General features: G+C 35.7%; 1 protein-coding gene across 2 annotated transcripts; it reads right to left on the minus strand.

Moving 5' to 3' along the window:
- Positions 1-4,008: 4,008 nt before the first annotated feature.
- LOC132152471 (Krueppel-like factor 5) lies at positions 4,009-7,960 on the minus strand. Of its 2 annotated transcripts, none has more exons than XM_059561230.1 (4): positions 7,714-7,960; positions 5,939-6,735; positions 5,253-5,312; positions 4,009-4,668 (listed from the first exon to the last, which is right to left on the minus strand). In XM_059561230.1, the coding sequence occupies exons 2-4, from the start codon at positions 6,726-6,728 to the stop codon at positions 4,490-4,492; spliced, it is 1,029 nt and encodes a 342-aa protein (XP_059417213.1). In that variant the 5' UTR covers positions 6,729-6,735; positions 7,714-7,960; the 3' UTR covers positions 4,009-4,489. The 2 variants fall into 2 exon arrangements, with proteins under 2 accessions (XP_059417213.1, XP_059417212.1); XM_059561229.1 differs by having other exon boundaries at positions 5,939-6,740.
- Positions 7,961-23,904: the final 15,944 nt, after the last annotated feature.

The raw sequence follows: 23,904 nt of genomic DNA on the forward strand, positions 1-23,904 counted from the left end.
AAGTTCAGCACATTACAGTATTCAGGCAGTGCTGCCTCATTTTTAGTAAGTTCAATGTTTTTATACTGACTCTAAAAATGTGAATAAATCAAAAACAACCCAACGAAACAAGTGTTCGCAACAGTATTCAAGAGTCATGATATCATTATACTGGTAATATTTCATTTATTTTTTCAATCTGAAAAATAAAGGGTTGTTTTACTCAATTCTGCATTACTTTCCCTCCCCTTTGGCATTCTTATGTTTTTTTGTGGCATAATTTTGTTAAGGCAAACAGGGTCAAAGTTATGCAATAATGACGAGTGCCTAGTATTATTAAGATTTTCATGGTTTCCCTGGTTTAATCGCCCAGACATGACACAAAAATCTGTTCTTTTGAAATGCACTGAGCCTTATGAACCATTTTAAAGCTGTAAATATCCCGGTTGGTGTTTTTCGGACATTCTTTATGTGTCTCCTATGGAAGCTGCATAAGATTTACATGGTATTCTCACCCATGGAAGGACACAATTGTTTAATTAACAGGACTCTGGTTTACCTCTAACTTTATAAAGTTGTGTGAACTTCTCATGCGTCCCCAGTTATGGAAATCGAGCCGTCACAGGAAATATTCTGAATGTTAAGATACTGGTGGTACGGCATAATTCCTCCGTGAATAGCAAGCATTTCCCCTTTTGAGTCTCTGTAAAATATTGCCTTTGTTTATGTATTTACTTTACTTTCTTTGAAATCAAGTATTTACTCAATGGCCTTTCTCTTGTTTTGCTGATATTCTGTAATTATCTTTCTTGTATTTATGTATAGTGTGTGTATTGTAAATATGTTGAGATTTTCTTCTTCTTGGTTTTACTGTAAAGTTGTGATATTTTAGCCCACTTCCCTTCACCACTGAATCCTGTTGGACGATGTCACTTCCCAAACGTTTCAAAGGTTGAAAGTGTTTCAGCTTTATTTTACTTCTTCAGAAGTTGTCTAAATATTCTGTGCTTTTTGCTATTCTCTGTATTTTCTTTCTTTCGTTGCTTTTTTTTTTCTCCAGAAGATTGAGCTGTGAATTGAAATTGAGGTTACACATTATACTTGTTTGATAATCTAATCGGAGGCATGGAAGTTAATAAACTTGCATTTTGTATGGAACATATTGGCATATTACATGATTATCATTTTTGAACCATGGATTCCAATGATCATTTTTTATGGGTTTTTATACTATTTTGGATTTGAGTAACATAACATTACGGCAGTTCCTATAACAAGCTAATTACTACTATACCATATTAAATATTAATGGTATTAATAATAAATAAAATCCTTAGGCAATTAATAGCAAATTAGCAATACAGGTTGTGCAACAACTTAACATCATTATAGTTCTATAGAAATTATTTATATTTTTTTAAAGAAATGATTCTCTTTTGCATTCAGCTAGGGCAAATTAAATTGATCAAAAGTGACAAGATTGTGAAAAAGATTTCAAATAAATGCTGTTGTTTTGAACTTTGTATTCATCAAAGAATCCTGAAAAAATATATATTATTAATTATAATTACTGTATGTTAAGCAGCACAAAATAAATGCAGCCTTGGTAAGCATAATTTTAAAATCTCTCAGATGGAACAACATATAAATAGAATAACTCATTTTTGTTGTTGTTAATGTGTGAAATATTTCCATCGACTTTGCTTTCATACCAGTGTGATTTTGTGGGAATAACTCAATAGTTATCTCTTAAGGGTATGAGCAACATCACAGTGATCCTATAAGTGCTTTCAGTAAATGCCATTCACTAAAGAGGATCGCAGCTGAGCTACTGTTTGATCCATACTCTCATCTGCAAAGATCATCTAAATGTCAGGTCAAATAGTGAATAACTATTGTTCCCTGACACAAGGCATTTCAAAGGAACATGAAGGCATTGATTTCACGATAACAATCTTCCTTAGAGACAAAGCAGCTGGGCTTGTTAAACAAGTATTATATTACAAAGAATCTTAAAGTTACTAGCTAGCAATCACTAATAATCAAATAATATCACTCTGTTTGTCCAGCGAGTCTTGAGGCACAATGTGACTGTGCTGACTTCTCATGCAGCTAGCATGCTAACTCTGCTAAAAACAAGTCAGACAGATAAAACTCACACCATAAGCTGGACAATACATCCTCAAAAGTGGCAATTGTCTTGTATTTTATTTAAAAATTGAACCTTTATTTGATAAATACTAAAAAATCCTACACCTTTGCATCTTAGTATTTGTTAGCATATGCTTCTTAAGTTGCAGTACATTATCTGCGATATCTCCATTTATAACCCTGGAGTTTAACAATATAACATTATACAGTCTATTCACTTTCTGTTTTAGGCGTATTAGTTCCTGTGTGGGCCTATCTGTTATTTATTTCTGGACAATAGCGTATACTAATAATTTACTAAACTAAAAAGTCAGTTGTTCAGAATCGGTTGCTTATGTAAGAACTGATTCAGAAAATAATATACACCCTAGTGATGAAAAGAATGCATTGTGTAAATGTCAAATTATTTTCCTGACTGAGGCCTTTCGCCTGTTTCTCAGTGATTTGTATACAGGCAAGATAATTATAGTATCAATTTAATTGGGTGTTATCACTCAACACTATCAACTTTTAACTCGGTTATTTCAAATCTGGCAGCCTGTATTAGCCCCTTTAACCACACCTTCATTTATTCACCTAATCACATGTGAGCCATGATGTCTGGATATTCCAGTTTAACCCAACAGACTAAGACTTTAAAGATCTGCTTCCATATTATGTGTAATAACAGTAATGATGTATGTATTTAACATTAACTGTACTCATCTAAGTGCTGCAAATTAGAGTGATTAAAGGGTGTGTTTAACCCTTCCATCTTAAGCAATTTGAACTTTAAATCACAGCAATTAAAGTTTTTCTCTTTCTGTTTTGGCCATCAAGTGAAGAACTTCTAATTAGAAATCTTGAACATTGAAAACTGTGGATCCTTGTATTACATTAACTCAGTTAAAAACAAACTCCATATGTACCCAATCTATTTTACTACCATCTCAGGAACAACATCAGCTTGTCATCTGTAACAATTCCCTTCTGTTATGCATTTGCAATCTCTGAAAAATAAGGCGTTAATCATTTTTTATCACTGTAATGGAAAATAAGGTTTTATGGAGCCACACATACAGATGTAACACACACCATAAGCCAAGCCATCTAATGTAAACATTCAGCTGCCACATTGTTCCACATAATGCGGCCATTAGAGAATTATTAGCTTGAACAAAGATTTCTAAAACCACTTCCCAGTAACCCGGTGCATATTTCATGTGGGCGCTGAGTTACATTTTATAAAATAGAAAAGAAAAAAAAAATCTGTGCGGAATAAATACACTTCATTTGTACATTTAAAGCTATTATTTATCCCCCCAAAAAATGCATAGTAAGGAAAATAAACAACTAATCGATATCCGACCTCGTCTTGCCAGGAAAAATACAGCATTTGTACCCACTTATTGCATTTCAGTAAAACACAGGAATTAACATAAAGGAGTTCAATCAATCAAATTAGATGTCTTTCAAACATTTTGCCTATATAAAGTGAATCCTCTTCGAAACGTATCATATTTTGGACTTCATCCAACTCTTTGGTGTTCTTAAGATATATTTAATTTTCTAATTACCTGGTGGCTCCCCCGCACAAGTTTCTGAAGTTTCTTATCAAGTGCTGCTTGAGATGTTAATTCACTATGAGTCTACGTTTGTGGCTCACATTCTCATGACTGTTCTTCAGTTTGGTTCTACAACTAAGACTACAGCTCATTTCATGATTTACCTTGTGATACAAGTACGAATAGTCATTTACGAGAATATTCTGGGTTCAATAAAAGTTCAACTCAGTTGACAGAACTTGTGGCTCAATGCTGATTACCACAAAAATGTATTTCAACTTTCAAAATCTGGTTTACAATGAACATTTACAGTAGAAGTGAGCGGGGCCAATATTGTAAATCTTCAATGTTTCAATACTATAGCCACATAATGTAAACAATAAGTTTTTAACATGATCAACATTATGCCACAAATGATGTCAACTAATTATAAATTGTATTAAACCTGAAATATTGCTTTAAAGAAGATTAAAATTGCCCAGAAGTCATTGAACATTGTACGTGGCACCTCAATTCTACAAGGTAAAAAAGGCACATTGAAAGTAGTCATAAAAGATGATCTCTATATGTAGACAAACAAAGAAACAAACAAACAAGTCAAAAGAATGTCCCATCTGGCAAATGAGCCGAGTTCTCATCAATTAGCTGGTTTTGTGACCACAGGAGCCATACCGACGACAGGGTTTGGTCCTGTTGTACCTGATGAACTGCCAAAACCCAAGATTAACCAACACACCCAAATCCTAATTAGTATCATCAACAGAGGTCCTGATAGCCCTCCTGCGGCACCGTCAGAAAAACGAGAGCAGGCAGCTCTAGTTCTGGTGTCTTTTCATGTGGAGGGCCAGGTGGTCCGATCGGGAGAAGCAACGGTTACATACGGCGCACTGGAAAGGTTTGGCCCCTGTGTGCTTCCTGAAGTGGCGCGTTAGCTCGTCAGAGCGGGCGAAACGCCAGTCGCACCCCTCCCATGAGCACTTGTATGGCTTTTCGCCTGCAATAAAACATAGGCCAATACAGGTTGAGGGGTGAGCACCACCACAATTTGATGAGATAAAGCACTGTGTACTGCGTAATAATGGCAAGATAAAGTCTTTCTATAGAGTCACACTCATAGGCTGCACACAATAATATACAGTCTGACCAATACAGTCTGGCTCACAAACAAATTACTAATCTGGCACTTTTTAGTGAATCAAATAAACTGACAACAACAACTGTAGTACGTTTTATGACCAAATGACCCTTATGAGCTAGCCCTTTTAATGAATAATTCAAAATGACTCAGTCAAGTAACCATTTGAATAAGTCTTATGGATCCTACAGTGAATAGCATATCTGTGACTGACGGAATTGGTCACATTAAAAAATACATAAATAAATAAAAATGTATAATATTTTATATTAGAATGTTTTACAAATAAATACATTTCACAGATCACATCAGTTGGTAGAGATAAGTTTTGACTGTGTTGTATATTTGTTAAATAAATAGCAGTTGATTTTTGTTGAAATATACACAGACGATTGCGTGAACAGCTCTGTCGTTTGTGTGATATTGCTTATTAAATGTCTTACCTGTGTGAGTACGTAAATGAGCCTTCAAATGTGAGGACTTGGTGTAGACCTTCTTACATCCTGATGCACAAGAATACAATAAATGTTAATACATATCATAACTTTTCAAATTAAAGCTTATATCCATTATATAAACATTAAAGGGATAGTTTGCCAAAAAAGAAGAATATTTTGTGAATGAATTTCTTCAACCTTAACTTTCTGTTTTCTGAGGAACACAAACGCAGTTATTTTTTTTAAAAAAAAGTGTTTTTGTTCATAAAAAGGTTCTTCAAAATATATTACTTTGTGTTCCACAGAAAAAAAAGTAAGTCATGTAGGTTAGGAATGACGCAAGGGTGGGAAAATTTCGTTTTTGGGGTGAACTATCCCTTTGAACTAATTCTGGCCCACTCTGACATGTCCAGCAGCCTCATACAGTATACAATGTCAAAAGGTTATACCATTGTGTCTTAAGCCTCTTAGTCAAACCTAGAGACCGGTAATTGCCGAAGTGTAGTCATGTCAGTCCACAATATCTACTCAACAAAATTAAATTATCTTAATAGCAATTTAAGCCTGCGCTGCGTCATATAGTCTACATGGAAAAAGCTGCAGCTTCCTTTTTAAGGCCTTGAATATTATGTCAAATAAAGTGTATGCTATAATCATATACTGAAGTGTCTAGATGCTAAATTCAATCTCACCTGGTACATCACAGTGATGTATTCTCCTTTTGTCTAGATCGGGATTGTTTCTGCGGTTGTATTGGGCAGGAACTGTTTGTGTTTGGACAGAAAGTGCTGGTCCAGGGGTAAGACCTGCCATTTTAGATGCCATGCTGGCAGCATATGACGGAGGTGGTGATAAGTTCTGTATGAGTTCTTTCCTCCTGTCAGGGCTGCCCGGTTCTGAGTTTGGAGGGGAGGGTGGTAGATAGGCCACCCTCTTCTGAGGATGCTGACCAAACTGGGAAGGTAGCAAATATCCATTACTGCTCATATTACAATGCGGTCGTTCTGAAATATGGCTGGGTTGTGGGTGAATACTGTTATACGCTGGCATTGGAGAGTATGTGGCATTGTAGGAATCGGTGTGGACACCAGGCACACTGGCCTCGAGCTCCGAATTCAACAGTTGAAAAAGTGGAACGTCTGGGAATTCGAGGGATGGCGTCTCCTGCTTGATGTAAACATTGCTACCCGTTTCCACAGCTGGGCTGTAGAGGTTTGTGTACTCCGGGTGCGTTGTGGTGCGCGCAACCGAGCCGTGGCAACTGGAGTAGTTAAAAGATGAGTGCAGAGGTTCCGTCTTTATCTGTGGTGCCGCAGACCTCACAGGTCTACACATGCCGGTCCTTAGGTAGGTGACGTCCGGTAAAAAAACATTCATGTTTATGCTGTAAGGTGTGCCTTGGTCCATCGTCATGGAATTTTCTTGACTAAACTTCTTATGGTCTGACAACATGTTAAACTGAGGTGGCAGGTATCCATCCATGTCTCTTCTGATCTAAGGAACAAAAAAAAAAAAAAGAGTTTTTATTCACCACAAAAATATACAATACATGAACAGAAACAAGTTTGTTCAACTATACCCAAAAATTTATCCATGAAAATGTAGCAAAAGTCTATGTTAAGCTGGTTAGCATGTCCCTGTTAGCCAGATGCTTTAACTGAGATCTCGCTGTATTCGAACAAAATCTTAAATATTTCATTATGTTACAGTTTTACCAGTGTCTGATTCTTTTTTCGGCTTTTAAAAGCACAAATTGTGTTCACGTCACAGTTCAGAATGTTTGCTCAGTGATGGTTTTGGGACTGTGTGAGTTTTTATGGTCCCATCAGCATGACACTACAGTCAATAGTCACATGTTATTTACCACTCAGCTGATTGGCTCAAAACATTGCATTTTTCCTGCCGAGCAACTGCCATTGACATGGAAACGCTACTGGATAGCTTTCTTCACCAATTACATACCCCTTTGGCATTAATGCTCTGAGCTTGATAGTAAGCAATGCAAGTTCAAAGCAATGCATCTTCAAACTGACTGACTTTTTTGTAGATCCACACTTAAACTCAAAAATAAAATAAAAATTTCAGCCATTTTCAAGTCAACGTGTGTGCATCTCTATATAAAAAGGCTTGTTGCTACCTTACACCAAAGAAGGAACCACCATACAAGCGCGCTCTCTCTCTCTCTCTGCCATCCATAAACTAGGAAATACTCCATCTGAATTTAGAGCCTACAGCTGCTCTGCTGTTATGGAGTTTTCAGATTAAGGTCATTGCAGAGTTCAGCACAATTCATCTAGCATGCTTCATATATATCGTACTGGAGAAACACCATTAGAAAACATTACTGTAAAATGTGCAGCGATTATGTTATGTTTCAGATCAAAATCATAAATAACACAGGCATTTCGGAAAGCTTGCCACCCAGCACTGTTTACCAATGTAACATGCAATTACAGATTCACTCTACCAGAATGTGATGCTTTGATGGAGTGTCATTAAATCCACTGTAATCGTCTTCTCTCAATGCCTCGCTCAGTTCTTAGAGGTGTTTTATTCTAGCCGTGGATCCTGCTCAACAAAGCGTTTCCCATAACCGCGTGTCCTCTGCTGAAATAAGCTGGAGATCACGTCATTTAATACACCGCGAATGAGAACGACAGGACAGCCAGCCAGAGATGACATGCGCTTAACGCGTTTGACAAGACAAATTACGCAACTACCTCGTTTCAATGCCTCAAAACGGGGCGGGGCTCTCTCTTCATACATTTAATAATTGACCCAAACAAGTTTTTAGAATCTGTAATAGTCTTGTGAAGAAAATAAAAACAAATGAGTTTGTATGTATGTATTATTATGTATTAATAAAACTGGCCGCTGTAATTGCCAGAACTTTATCATACAGATACAGATATTTAGGTATTGTATATTTTTATTGGCGTATTTGTCATTAAATCATATAATTTTTACTTACCAACCTATTTTAACTAGTAAAAATGTTTGTTACTGTGAAATGTACTTATAAAAACAGATGGAACCCAAAGTTCATCAAAATTGGCCTGTCCAGCAAATGTGAAAAGTACAACTGTATTGTTCCCACATACAAATACAAAACACAATAATAACATAACTGACAATTAATGCAGTAATGCAGTAAACATCAACTAAAACATACAATAAAACACTCCAATTCAGACAAATGTAAGGATCTCCACAGGGATTTTTCCCCCATAAAAGGTGGGTGGGATAAGGTGAAAAAAGTATAATATATAAATGTTTATATATATATATATATATTTATCCAAAGCAACTTACAAATGAGAACAATAGAAGCAGTCAGGTCAACAAGAGAACAACAACAGTATACAAGTGCCATGACAAGTCTCAGTTAGTCTAATATAGAACGCATAGCCAGGTTTTTTTTTTTTTTTAATAAATGAAAAGACAAGAAAAGGAAAAGTGCTAGTATTAGTTGGTTAAGTGCTGTCGAAAAAGATGAGTCTTTAGATGTTTCTTGAAAATGAGTAAAGATTCAGCTGTACGAATTGAGATTGGGAGGTCATTCCACCAGCTCGGCACAGTCCAGGAAAAGGTGAGATTGATTTTGAACTTCTTTGGGATGGCTCCACAAGGCGTCGTTCACTTGCAGAGCGCAAACTTCTGGAGGGCACATAAGATTTAACCAGTGAGTTTAGGTATGTTGGTGCCGTGCCAGTGGTCGTCTTGTAGGCTAGCATCAGTACCTTGAATTTGATGCGAGCGGCTACTGGTAGCCAGTGTAACCTGATGAGGAGAGGAGTAACGTGAGCTTTTTTTTGGCTCATTGAAGACAACCCTTGCTGCTGCATCCTGGATCAATTGCAGAGGCTTGACAGTACATGCAGGAAGGCCCGCTAGGAAAGCATTACAATAGTCCAGTCTGGAGAGAACAAGAGCTTGGACAAGAAGTTTTGTGGCTTGCTCTGACAGGAAGGGTCTAATCTTCCTAATGTTGTATAAGGCAAACCTGCAGGATTGGGTCGTTGTAGCAATGTGGTCTGTGAAGCTTAACTGATAATCCATCACAACTCCTAGGTTTCTGGCTGTCCTCGAAGGAGTAATGGTTGACAAACCCAGCTGTATAGAGAAGTTGTGATGAAGCAATGGGTTAGCTGGAATCACCAGGAGTTCTGTCTTCGTAAGGTTAAGCTGAAGGTGATGGTCATTCATCCAGCTAGAAATGTCACTCAGACAGGCTGAAATGCGAGCAGCTATCGTCGGGTCATCTGGTTGGAATGAGAAATAGAGTTGGGTGTCATCAGCATCGCAGTGGTGAGAAAAGCCATACTTCTGAATGACAGATCCTAATGACGTCATGTAGATGGAGAAGAGAAGTGGTCCAAGTTCTGAGCCTTGAGGAACCCCAGTAGTAAGGTGTTGTGACTTTGAAACATCACCCCTCCAAGACACACTGATATATATATGATATATAATATATAAATTATATATATATATATATATATATATATATATATATATATATATATATATATATATATATAATTTTTTTTTTTTTTTTAATGAAAACGGCAGACCATTTCAATAGATAAGACCCTTATTCCTCTGCTGGGATTGTGTAGAGCCCTTTAAAACTGCAATAAAAATGCAACCTTCAGCCCATTGGCCACCACTGATTCTAGTTATGTTTTGAATGCGATTCAAAGGCGAGTATTTTCTGTTGCTCACTAGAGAATTTAAGGATCATAGCAGCCAGGGAGCATCTGTTGATGTTGGCACACGGACATCCATATATGAATGCAAGTAATTCATGTTGCATGTCATTAAAAACTCAGGATATGCTGACAACTGGATGCCAGAATTCGGAAAATGCAAAGCATGTGAGTGAGCATCTACTGTACATGAACTAATAAGGTGAAACTCACATGATTAAAAATTGTTCTCCACGGACGAAATGTGAATTTTTATTTTTTTATAATTTACTGGTTCAAATCATAGTAAAAAATGTAAATGCAAATGTATTCTGTTTTAACAAAGCATTCATGGCATATACAGAGTGAGGTCTTTGGTGTATGCATTAAGTGCATACACCAAATTTGCATTAAGTGCTCAATTTATTTCAAGATTAGTAAATATCGATGCACAAGAAAATGATCCTGATATATTATCCTAAAATTCAAGTCCAATACATTTATTATTAAGATTGTCTCAAAAGGATTGTATTGATCACCAATTGTGTTCATATTCTGTGATATTTTAAAAAGAAGGTTATAATGTCAAGTGTAAAGTTGGAGTTTTAAAGGGTGTGGTGTGTCAAGAATCCCACATTGTCAGTGGGATTATGGGTGGTTTACTGAAAGAGCTATTTTAAGATAATATTTAATGCTTGATGGCACTGAAAATAACTTCTTAATCCATGTGAGTATTTGTATTTATATAACATGTAAACTAGCACATAAAAAAAACTGACAGAGAGAGATATGTGTGAATAACCTTTGGTTATGTAGATATGTGAGAGAGAGAAAAAAAGTTTGGAAAACATTGGAATACTGATGTTTATTCCGATGACGATGATCAAAGTCATCAGTCTTTTTCAGTCATCAGAGGTTCAGCGTGTACTCCAAGTGCAATTTACGGCAAAAGCTGGATGCCTGTTAATAACTAAATTGACTGTGAGTCAATCTTAGGCTTTTGATGAGGATATTTATATGATTATGTATAAACACTTGTCAACCCAATTTGTCTGATAGGAGATATCAATCATTGGTTACTCTCTTTCTCTGGGGCCAGACTCACATGTAAGACTTACTTTTCAATTTGGCTGAGCAATAATTGGGAAGCAAAACTGAGAAACTCTCACATTAGCTGGCTAGCATCATCATCTGTTGCCTGGTTATAGCCTCCTGAGAACCAGAAAAAAAGAAAAGCTTTGTGAATTTAGTATTTTTCCATGTTATTACATTGTTTACAGGACATCCAGAATTAAAACTGTGACATGTGAGGTCTCAAGATATATTCACTAAAATACAATGTCCACTACAGAGACACACTTGACACACCAATGAATTCTGTCAACAAAATTATATTATGGAGTGATAACTATATAGAAATACTAACTGTTTAGATTGTGTTGGTGAAAAAAAAAAGAATTTATTTAGAACTGCATATTTCAGATTAGGAAACAGGAGCAAGTAGGCATTTCTGTTTAACACCATAAGCCATAACCAAAGTTCAGCCTATTTTCTGTATAATATTGTGGCTGCCATCATTTTGTGGATCTTTGATCTTTCAAATTCACTGAGCCTAGCTGTAGAAAAAAATAATAATAATTCATTATGAAGCTGCTTAGGCAAAATTATGATAATTTGAAAGTAATAGGAAAAGCAATCATGTGGAAATTATTTTTAAGTTTCCCAGTCAGACTATTCATAAAACCAAAATAAGTTTTTTTGAACTGTTAAGATGGTTGAAATAAGGTCTGTGATTAACACAAGCTGAATATATTTTCATGCTGTATTTTTAAGTATTACTAATAAAATGCATTAGTAATACAACCTTTAATATGAAATATCATCATGCTGAATGTGTAAACCTCTTTACCACTTTTTACAGATAGTGTTTATAATCACATTCTTGCAAACTATTTTAACTCAAACAGATAGTGTTTATAATCACATTCTTGCAAACTATTTTAACTCAAACTTTCAAGACCGAAGATGTTGTGGTGGTGATGTAGGAGTCGGTGGTTTAGTTTGTTTATAAGCCTACGTTTAGCCTTTTTGTTTGTGGCAATTGTATTCAGGCTTCAAAATTCATAAAAGTTGTGATTACTGGTGAAGATTGATGAACAAAACATGCAAGCTTTTGCTGTTCACAGGTCTTCTTCTCTGCAATAATCGAAAAGCCAATGTAAAATGTGTGTGTGTGTGTCTGTGTGTGTGTGTGTGTGTTTTTCTTTTCTCGAGGGTACAAAGGTGATACTGACCTGTGGTTTGGCCTACAAAAATATGTCATTAGTGTAGTACTCTGTAAGCAACTGGATTTTGCTAAGGGGTCAAGGTTTGGCTGAACCAGTTAGCCTTAGCTGGTGGAACTACACATGAGCCACGAACTGAGCATCCATAAGCAAACATGGCATGAAATAATTTAAATACAAAGAATAAATAATATGTTGCCAAATTGCCATAAAACAGTTCTTTTTCGTATCAACATTTGAAACATGCCCAAAGGACTTCTAAATTAAATAATCCCATCCCAAAGAGACCAGCTCTTCAGCTTTCCTCAATGAGATAACGTGAGGTGGTCTACAGTGAAACGCTTTCTCAGTGTTAATGATGTTTGCATTTTGACTCTTCTGTAATTAATTTTGTACTTGATTAATATACTCACAATATATTCACACAACATCTTCTGTCATGACTTTGTCCGCCACTGTTTTTCCTGATGACATTTGATCCAGGCCATAGGTCTTGTCAGAGTAGGTCAAACTTACTGAAGTGTCAGCCCGCTGCCTCTAGATGGCATTGTTTAGTCGTCAGACAGCCAGTCATCCAGGATCTAACTCTGAATATAAAGATAATTTTTTTTTTGTTATTAATAGGATATTCTATTTTGCTTTAAGATGTATTATTAATATTAATATTAATATTAATATTAATATTATATAAGTAGTAGTAGTAGTAGTAGTAGTAACAATAATTGTTGTAGTAGCATTAAACTAGTAATACATTTTATAGTGTTAGTTAATTTATTTCATACAGTGAACCCAAGTGTGAGCCAATCTAACTGCTTCTTTGAGCATAATGTAAGTTGTTGTAATAATTTAGTGATTTAAATACATTTATAAAGCTGCAATGTGCTGTCAGAATGCTATCAAATTTAATTTGCAAATGAGAGAACCAGATCTCTCTGTAGCCCATTAAGGTATGAAAAAGTTTTGATCCAATTATGTTTTCCCCCGTGCGTCACAATAATCCGTGATTGTTTTACATCAAATGACAATACACACTGCATTGGTTTGTCTTTGTCTGTGCATTTTATTGGACACAGTTTCATTTCCTTCTGATCTTTGCAATCGTTTCCACAGCATAATTTTTGCTTGTTTGCAAGTAAGAACACAAGTCTAATGTTGCTCAATTCAATATAATTTGTTAATTAAATGGATTAATTTCATTACAGTAGCTCCAAAAACATTCATCAGTTTAATTGTTCCTCTAGCTCCAATTTAATTCATGTTTAAGTGAAAACAAGTCTGTTTCAAATGTACATAATACTTCCCTACATGCCCCCCCCCCCGCCCCTCGCCGCCTATTCATTTTCTCTCTGATCCTCATCACACAAAAGCCTGTCAGTGTTTGTTTGATTTTCAATGATACAGCATCGCTGAAACCAAACATTTATGACAACAATTTAATTTAACCTCTCAACAGGCTTTTACAAGATGACCAGAGGGATAGTATCAGTGAAGGCACTCAGTGTTCAGTTATTAATCTCCTGCCGCCGTTGTCCCTTTCATAAAAGGTAAGTATTATCCAAACTCCAAGCATTCCACTGCCATTCAAGCTGTCTCGAATTTCATCACAATGCAGACCAGATCGAGTTCAATTCGTCCATGCAGGCCAAAATAATAAAAGATAATTTTGGCTAATCTTCCCAAGGAATGTGGAGCGTTTGATGTGGACAGTGGTGGATCTTCAGTTGAAATAATTGCACATTGATTCGGTCAGGACGGTTGGCTCAGGTCCGCTCATCAGTATCTTACAGGTGTTCTCCCTGCTAGACAACCAGTCCCTTGTTAAGGAAAGAGAGAGAGAGAAAGGAGACAGCAGAAACGGCTGAAATAATGAACAAAATGATGTCTGGGAACACTCAAGTGTATCCAAATTCAAAGTAGCAAGATTAAAAGATTAAAGTTAAAAAGTGCCCAGTCTGGTAGTAATATTCTGGTCTCATGAAAATTGCATATTTTTTATTTGCAAACTGCAAGGTATACAGTACCAACTATAAGATATATGAACTTAAAAAAAAAAAGAAAAAAAAAAAAGTTTTTAATTAGTTTTGTGCCTGGAATTAAATGAAATGTGCAATTGGACTAATAATTCCCATTTTTATTTCCGTGACAAAACCAATAAAATAATTTTTTTCTGCCATAGTATAATGTTTAATAATCTGAAATGAGACATATTACATTATATGCACAGTATGCAATTGCTAAAAATAAAAATGAAATTAAACATAAGAAAATCATTGTCTGTAATATTGTTTTTTGCTCAGTTAAGAATTCTGTTTTCTCATTAGAACAAATTTGGAGAAATTTAGCATTACGTCACTTGCTTCCCAATCCTCTGCAGTGAATGGGTGCCGTCAAAATCAGAGTTCATACAGCTGATAAAAACTTTCCACAAGTATTCCACAAATGGTTAACATCTCTAGAAGCGAAAAGCTCTATATTTGTAAACAAATCCATCAGGAATGGCCTGAGGGTGAATCAGTTTTCAGCTAAGTTTTATTTTGGAATAAACTATTCCTTTGAAGTCATCTACTGTCTTCACAGAATTCTACTTTACACATTGATACCCACTCAAGAAAGTCTCTTCAGGAAATGGAGATGATTAAAAATTTCTGTGTTGAAACAGTAAGCTAAATTTGTGAGCTTATTTTTTAAAAACAATGTATTTACGTCTTTGAGAGGTTTGTATATTTGAAGCAATTAAAGAACGGCACTGCAATGCTTTAGTCAAACATACAAAGCTTATCTACTCCAGCATAGCGAGTTTCCACAGCTACATGGGTAAATATTTGTAAGCCTCATGGAGGACGTTTTGTAACCAGAAAAGCGTTAAATCAATAGAACATCCGTCCAATTGCTGCTGCATCGAATGAGTAATATTATAATGCTGTAATTTTCACTGAAGGCTCAGATCATTATGCCTCTATTCACCTGTGAGAAAAGTTGCCATTTTTGAGGGCAGCAGGAAAAAATCCCCTACATAACAGATGTTATGTGCTGAAATAGCTTACACTGCCTCCAAAAAGTATTTACTAGACACTTAAGCCACACTTAAATTACCAAATCATATTTCATTCAGCCAAATGGCATCTGCAAACCAACGATTTTCATTTTTTCATTCCCTGTCACGCTGTCTTGTCTCTGTTTCCCTGGGTGTCCACTAGTGGGCTCACTTCCCCTTAGGCACTTCACCGTAGGCACTACAATTCCCACTAGACTTGTCCCTTCATCACAGTAATTACACTCCTGCTAATTGCACCAGGTGCCTTCACTTAAATGTCATTAGCCTCCCTATATTTACCAATCCTTTCCTGTTGTCTGGGTGGAGTCCTTTCCTTTCGTGATCCTGTCTTCTCATCCTCCGAGTTTCCTCGTATTCCGAGTTCCCATTCCGTTTCCTTTCCTGTTCTTTTTTTGTTTGTTTTTGGACTACATTCTGGTTTTGACCCTGGCTTGTTTTTGACCACGATTTGTATTATCCCAATAAACATATCTGCAATTGGATCTCTCTCTCTCCTTGTGTCTATCTATCTATCTATCTATCTATCTATCTATCTATCTATCTATCTATCTATCTATCTATCTATCTATCTATCTATCTATCTATTATGGTGTAGAGATATACAGTAATGCATCGTTAATTATTATTTGTACAATTTTAGCTTGAAAATTGGGTTGACTTTCTTAATCTAACACATGTATCTTGGTTTGACATTAATAAAGTGATGTTATTCAAAGTCTCCAAAAACATTTTAGGGCTGCTATAAAATTGTAAGATTCTGTTGCTATTCTATTACTATTTATTAACTATTTCTATTTAATATTTATGAATATCTGATAAACGATCTAAAACCGCCACTTCCACTGTTTTCACTGTTTATTTAGAGGCAATATAAGGGAAACAACTGTATATGATACATGAGTATTAGCTGCCACATTCCAAGCCATTAGCTGATCTGTCCACACCTCCTCCTGTTTAGTCATTGGCCAGATTCCTTCAGAGCAGACCACTAATCACATGACAAAGCTGTCTCTATTAGCCTCTGTCTACTCCTCCCTTCTCTTCACTCGTCTCCTCCCTTCTCTTCACTCGTCTCTGTTCAACTTCATGTATGAACAGATTTGCCTATTATTATTCTTTTTATTGTTGTGCTAATGAATTATTTGACCAACAGTGTTATTTACTGTCATGTGAAAGCACTGGTTAAGTCATGAAACTGATGTGGAATACTATGATAAAGCTAAGCCTCTTCTGGCTCAAATCAATAAAATCTGAACAAAGGGGCACCTTCACCATTGAAGCCATCAGTGCCTGGTGAAAAACAGACCTGCCAATCAATGGACTGCTCAAAAGGCATCTGGTTAAACATGTTGTGCATTCCTAGTGAAAAAGGGGGAAATTAATTAGGTTCTATTAGAAGCGTTGATACAAAGACCTCTTTAAATAGACTCTACTGTGAAATTTGATTGTTCTGAATTGAGTGTAATCATATCAAACCAAGTTGCATTTGAAAACAAATGATAGAGTTTTCCACTCAGAACTACCCTTTTCTGAGCTATTTTTTGGAATTATTTTGAATGTAAGTGGGACATTCATATGTGCATATTGTATATGTTTATTTTATGTAGTTATTTAATATAATATATGAATATCCTGTATCTATGCCAGATAAGGTTTTATTTATTTATGGAAATATAAGTAGGCCTATGTGAGTTATAACCATTTTCTTTTTAAGCATCTTGTATGCATTACGGCATTTAAACATGCTGGCTGGTATTCCATTTAAATAACACAAGCAGTAATCTATCAAATAGCTATCCAATGAGAAATGATCACAGTGGGTCATGCATTAGGCTGCATTATTTGAATGGCTCTTCCATCACAGGTCAGAAGAACAAATGGTCCAGAGTACAAAACTCGCCATGTTTCTTGATCGCTATTCATTTGTTGAGTTTTACCTGGGGGCATCTTACCTTTCCCTTCATAATTAAGAACACCTTAGTATTAAATAGTACAGAGGTTTCTTCAAAGGTATTAATTAGGACTTTATTTATGCAGATGCCTGAAAAAATTAGCATAAAATCTATTCCACAGATGGGTTTATGGGAGTAATGAATGTGCAATGCTGGTATAACATCTGGTATATCATAACAATGCTTGTCCTTTGGAAAAAAAATGAAGACACATTTGTGGGAATGTTGTCTTCTACTTTGTTAAAAAAAAAAAAGTTTAAAGACATATCAGCAGGGACAGTCATGTTAAATTTGCTGATTTGTCCATCTTTTCTCTCTCTCTATCTTTCTTTTTTTGGACACGCATGCTTTAAAATCTCTGCTTGATATATATGACCATCTTTAATATCTTTATTCTTCTCCTTTTTTGGTAATATTTTATATTAAGGATCAATATGATTGTTTATTCAAATGATTAATGAATTTATTTAATGATAAGACAAGACACTACAGGGTAAACACTGAACAGGGTAAACATTTTATAATAGATATTACCATATTTTCTCCAGTTCCCCAAAAAATTTGAGAAGAAAGGAATAAAACGGGAAAGTTTTGTGTATGTAAATGGTACTAAAGCAATTAAAATCTTAAGGGCAAGTAGATTAAGATTAATAAAGTATAACCACTTAAATGTGTACTTTAGTTGTTTTCATTATACTAATCGAAAAGAAGACAAGTTATATAGAAAAATAGCCCAAAATCTCAAAATTGACAAGTGCCTGAAAATACAATAGTTTTGCTTTTAATGTCTTCCTTTAATATCTATATAAATTCCATTTGTATAAATTAAGATGAGTGTATTATAAATGAACAATAATATATTTACAAATCGAGTTACAAAAATGTTGTTCATTAAACCTTTTAGTTTAGTGTAGCTTTTATCTTTCTTTAGTTTTTTGCATTTGTGAAAGAAATCCACACGGCAAGCAAACTCCCTTCTTTTGGCCGATGCGCCACTTGGCACACAGACCCAAAATGTGGATAGTTTATGGGCATTCAGCAAGATTTGAAAAGGGGGGCGCTTTGCTCTCATCCTCCACCGGCTACAAGGTCACTGGAGTATTGATAAATCACACAGCTGTGATTCCCCCCTGACAGCTCAAACTAACATCAACCTGGATGGGAGAGAACAAAAGACCATCAAGTGGCCCTTTTCTTGACACTTTTATTCAATCACGGCCAGATTGCTTACGACAGCAGTAGCAGCTGTTTTGTCTTCATCTTTCCCCATTTGATAAAGTGTGTCAAGTCATATTTTTGTAAGTATTTCACGTCACCCCTGCTGCGTGAAAGTGGCTCCCGTTTGGCATATGTATTCCACATGAGGGGATCATCAAATGGGTCAGGGTTTAATGACAACCCTCCCAAGGTCATCAGCCATCTAAAAGGGAAGCTGCCACAAAGCTACAAGCTGAGGGTCAAAGATAAGAGCACGCTGGGAGATATCGCAGATAAAAACCAGAAAATTAAACAATGAGGGAACGCTTTGATTGTGTTGCTCGGTGCAATTGTTATTTTGGGTGCACCAATTCACAGAGTGTCGGTGTTAACCTTGTCCTCTCAGGATAAAGGTTACTGATAGGAATAACATTGTTTGTTTTAGAGCTCCCAGGAATGGGATTTCCATTCCCCTGTTTAGGTCCAGTTATAGATTGCATTTGCAGCAGTTGTTTTGTAAGGGTGATGTGTGATCACAATTACAGATGATTGAATGCTCTCTGATGGGGTGAGTGAGAGGTGAAAGGCGGTTTGAAATGACAGAGGGTCAAAGTCTTGTGAGATTAGAGCATGTGAGAGTATAATTTCAGAGAGACTCTGCAGTCCTGGTGGATGAAGTATTTATATGGGATATTTCTTACCAGTGGGTGGTGCTGAAAGCTATATTGTTTTAGGGAACACTCATGGTTTATTCAGGGACTTGTGTTTGAAGAGACAAATGAAAATGGTCAAATGATTCTTTCTGAATCGCTTTCAATGTTTGGTTAATGTTTCCAAAGACAAACACTTGCTCATGTTAACTACTTTATGGCTGCCCAAACTTAAAGTAGCCTTGAAGTGGCGCTTAGTATTTTTGTTGCTAGCAGTTTTTTGTGTTTCTGAACTTGAAAACAAACAACACTTTTTAAGCCTTTTGGCAACATGAAACAATATCTTTGAACACTAGTGATTCATTAAGTTTAAATGGTCAAACATGCAATCTGGAAAACACACACCATTTATCAGGTGGGGACAACTTACTCTTGAGTTGGACAGGATCCCAGTTTTAAACTCGACGTAGAATCGCTCAGCTCGCCGAAAAAACAGATGCACTGTCCATATGCTCACCTCCAGAGAAGTAGGATTCAAGCAGCCGATCTCCTTCAGGTTAAGAGATGAATGGCAATCAGTCATGAATCCCCTGATATCCCCTCTGTTTACACTCTTGGATTGCTCGCCAATACTTTTATTCAGCTTTTTAGCATTTCAAAGTCTTGACTGTTTAGAGCACTTTTGTGCGCACTTTTGTGTGTGTTTTATATGTATAACTATATTATAAATCTCTACTTTGATTTGACTTTTTGAATAACACTAAACAGAGAATTCATGTGCTTGTAGTCTTTGTTATTCAATATGCTACTCTGGAAAGGATATTCATAGCAACAAGCATACTTTGAACGTCTATACTAAAGTATTTATGTTAATATAAGTTACATGTTTTCTTTTGTTTCAATGTATTGTGCAACAGTAGGATTCAGGGAGAAAATCCCAATGATTTTTTTGCTATTTGATTCTTTACAAAACTTTCAGAACAGACTTATTATGAGATCTTTTATGAGGTTTTTAAATGATTGGTTTTAAAAAGATTGCTATTTGAGAAAAAGAAAGAGGAATTAAAATTCCAGATCAAAGGCCACAGGAAAAAAAGGGTTCAAAACTTTAGTCAAACAATAAGAAACAATTAAACTATTCTGTAAATGTGTTGTTGTGTTTTAAGCTTCTTTGGGGATGACAAGGTAAACCACGAACCAGTGGATTAATTTTGTGAAGCCATAAAGTTTATGTTTCCCTCCAACTGAGGATTTATCAGTAAATCATCATATTTTGAACACTTTTAAGGCTGCAGGCTAAGGCCAGTGTTTGTCATTGTAAAGTATATGTCGCTATAGAAATTACACAAAGAATTCTGTTTATTAGTCCTCAAGTATTATTTTATAATGTCAAGCATAATAACATACTGCAGTGAAATATAACAGTGCTCCTGTATAATTACTATTCCGTTAATGTCATTTTACAACCATGACACACTGTGCTATTCATATACATTTACGCCGTCAAGGACAATGCTTGGAAATTGTCTGAATATTCATTAAGGGATACATTTTCACCAGCTCAATGACATCTTGCATTTCACAGAGGATTGTGAGACTATTCAGATAAAAGACTTTTTTTTTCTTTTTCTAATAACAAGTCTGTGCCCAGCATTATCAATTCATAATGGTTTTCTTTACAGCATTCTGCAGCTATACCTTATCAAAGAATAGCAGCCCTTCTGAGCTGGGGACTCATTTTATGTTGAGAAAAGCCTCCTGAGAACTCTCATATTTCTGTGAGTGCCATTGACTGCCTACAACATTTGGAGACGGTTACAATGACAACATGCATCTGTGAAGGAAAGTTTGTAGCCTGCATGAAATTCTCTGGATTTTTCTATACATGGCTTTTGAACTGTGATATGATCTTTTTGTAAGTAATAACTAAAGTTGATCTTATTTTTCATTTATTTTAGGAAGCTTTTTAAGCCTCACATATTGACTTATGCTGAACAGGAGATCGGGTCATGGCACAATCCGACTTTATCAGGTTTTCTTTGGTTCTCGTATTTCTATGGCAAACCACTGAAGCACTGCTCGTATTCAAGATAATAATAATAAATGGCATACTTTTATTTAATACATGATTTGAACAATCAAGATCATTGAAAGAACAATGTTTTACTAGCCATATTGAGCAATGACAGGAAGAGAAAATCTATGATGGATAGATATGAAAGTGCAATAGATATAAAGCTCTATGATATTGACAGCTTGAAATGGGGGTAACTGGAGTCAGATGATCCTGTCAGTTCAGCAGAATTCCAGATAATTCCAAAGGGTTCACCAACTTTCCCGTACAGCTAAAGTGTCTAGCCTTTAGAGTTTCACAAGTATTACCAAAGGTGATTTTGACAACCTCTGTGGTCTTTTTTTTTAGTACATGACAGTTATTCTCATATGACCTGGCCAACATTAAACAGTAACTCATTGCTTTTTTATGGTCAATACACTTCAAAACAAAGCACCATTTTTGTCCTGTAATTTCAGCTTTGGAGGAAATTAATGGCACTGCCGATGACCAACTTTGAGGAGCGCTAAAACAAAAAGCCATAAAATGATCACCAACGCTCCCTGGAATGACAAGTATTATCAACAAAAATTAATCAGCCGCATCTTTTCTTGAACTCAATTAATAAAATGCAACAACAGGGTCTTTTTTTTTCTTTCTCTGGATGAAAATTAATTAGCAGTGGGAAGGTCACTCCAAGACGCTGACATCACTCATCAGAATGGTGTGGCAGCTCTAATTATTTGTCTTCCAGGCTTGGGTGATCAAAAATTATTGCGATACCTGAGCAACATTTAGAAAAAGCCGTGTTTTAAACCCGTTTAATTAGACGCAGCTATTTGATTAATGCCATGTAAGCATTCTAGTTCAGCCGCTTATCAGCGTTCTGACAAGTTTTGTGGTCACTGTTCTGTGAAAGACGTTTCATTGACGCTAACCGACTGTTTAGTATCTAATTCACTCATTTTGTAACAATTAAAAAGCTATTTGCTAGGAGAGTTCTTGTTGATATAAATAAAGATGTTAGGAAGTTTGACAAACCACCCAGTGTCACAGGAGGCACAAGTGAGCACAAATGCTGAACGTCACAGTTTATTCAGCCAGAATTTGTTGTTGTTGTTGAATCCCTTTGACTTAAATATTCACATGAAGTACCTCCTGAGATTTTAAGTTAATATTTCAATTTTTTTTTTTTTGTATACTGTTTTATTTTAATTACATTTATTTACATTTTACATTTTTTATGGTGTCTTTGATTTTAGCTTATTATCAACTTACTAACTCCAATTTGGGGAACCCTGTTTAAAAACCTATTGCTGGTACATTTACAATATTCTATTTAACATTTTATAGCTACCAAACATTTTTATTTTGTTATGCGCAAGTTAATTGTAAATAGTTATTGTATTTTTTTTTTTTCAGAATGACCTGTTGAATCCTGTATGTTAAAGACCAAATGAAAATTAGGTCTGCACTCCCAGCAGTCCCAAGTCCAACTGCACTGTCGGTTCGAGTAGCCCCTACCATAACCACATCAATTCATATTACCTGTAAATTAGTGAAGTTCTACTTTGAGGCGCGCGGTACATTTGATCCAAATAGACTTTAAATGCCATTTCTGTTCCTATTAACCTACGGAGCAGTATGGCAGATATTTCCATGAGGGTGTGTGGATGAAAACAGGGGGCTAATGGCTTAGTTGTGACAGCGCGTCTCATGATGATTTATGATACTGTGTTTAACTTGATTACTCCACTGCTGACTCTGAATACTATTTCAATTAGAACACTGAAGGTCACATCGCAAAATCCCTCCATAATCTATTCCTATTAACACTAATGCAGGGAGTATCCATATCTGTTCACCCTTGTTGATTCAAATCATCCCTGTTCCTAACAATAGCCTTGTTTACCAGTTTACTGGTTTAGACATATCCGAAATGGCAATTTCCAGCTCTTAGCATATCATTAGCACTCTCACTTTTGACACACTACTGGAAGGGACATCTCAATAGAGCCCCTTGATATTTTAATACTTTCCATTAGATTCCCCCCCCCATCAAATTACTTTTTAAATTAATATTTTTTTTTCAGCGTGACTGGCCATTTGTGTCCTATTTTACTTTAATAATACACTTTTATTTTTCAGAATATAAGCGAATTTTCAAAACAAATTTAGATAAAAAAGTGTGGTATTTTTAAGAATGTAATAAAAATCTGACAATTTTGTATCTTGCTTTTTTTTAAAAGTATATTTCATTTTTTTTTTTTTTAATTTAATGTATTTATTTATTTGGAAAAATTGACAACATGTATGCATGTAATATGTGTAAAATGTACTCAACATTTCTGCTTGTACGCCACAGAAAACAGTTTGGGGTTGAATGAATAATGACAAGAATATTATTTTTTTGTGTGTGCTGTTACTTTAAAGGGTAAAACTTGAGACGCTCTAAATATGTATTGTTCCCAAGCAGTTTGTTTGTGAAAAGTTCCCCAGTTTAGAGATCGCTTAGTCGCCCGTCATTTGGAAAAAACACTTTTTAGAAAGTAAGATGAAAGTGCTGACATTGACACGGGATGACAGAGCCCCTTCAAGGAATAGGTGAAGCACTTTGGCAAAGTGACATCAATTTTCAAGATGATTTACTCTAACCATAACGCTCTTCTGGAGACGGGGCAAACTTTCCAAAGTCTGATTTACCCCCACTGCTAGTCGCACAACTCCCGCAACAATGTTTCCAAGGCTACTAGCGAATGACGAGTGGTCATGTCTGTAGAA

This window comes from Carassius carassius, chromosome 11 (genome assembly GCF_963082965.1).
Source record: "Carassius carassius chromosome 11, fCarCar2.1, whole genome shotgun sequence".
In the NCBI taxonomy this organism is placed as follows: Eukaryota; Metazoa; Chordata; class Actinopteri; order Cypriniformes; family Cyprinidae; genus Carassius; species Carassius carassius.

Excerpts from the sequence above, each read along its gene's own strand:
- LOC132152471 (XM_059561230.1), bottom strand. The coding sequence starts at position 6,728 with ATGGATGGATACCTGCCACCTCAGTTTAACATGTTGTCAGACCATAAG. Across the intron at positions 5,313-5,938 it reads ACATCACTGTGATGTACCAG|GATGTAAGAAGGTCTACACC; the intron begins GTGAGATTGAAT and ends CTTGTGCATCAG. Across the intron at positions 4,669-5,252 it reads TCATTTACGTACTCACACAG|GCGAAAAGCCATACAAGTGC; the intron begins GTAAGACATTTA and ends GTTTTATTGCAG.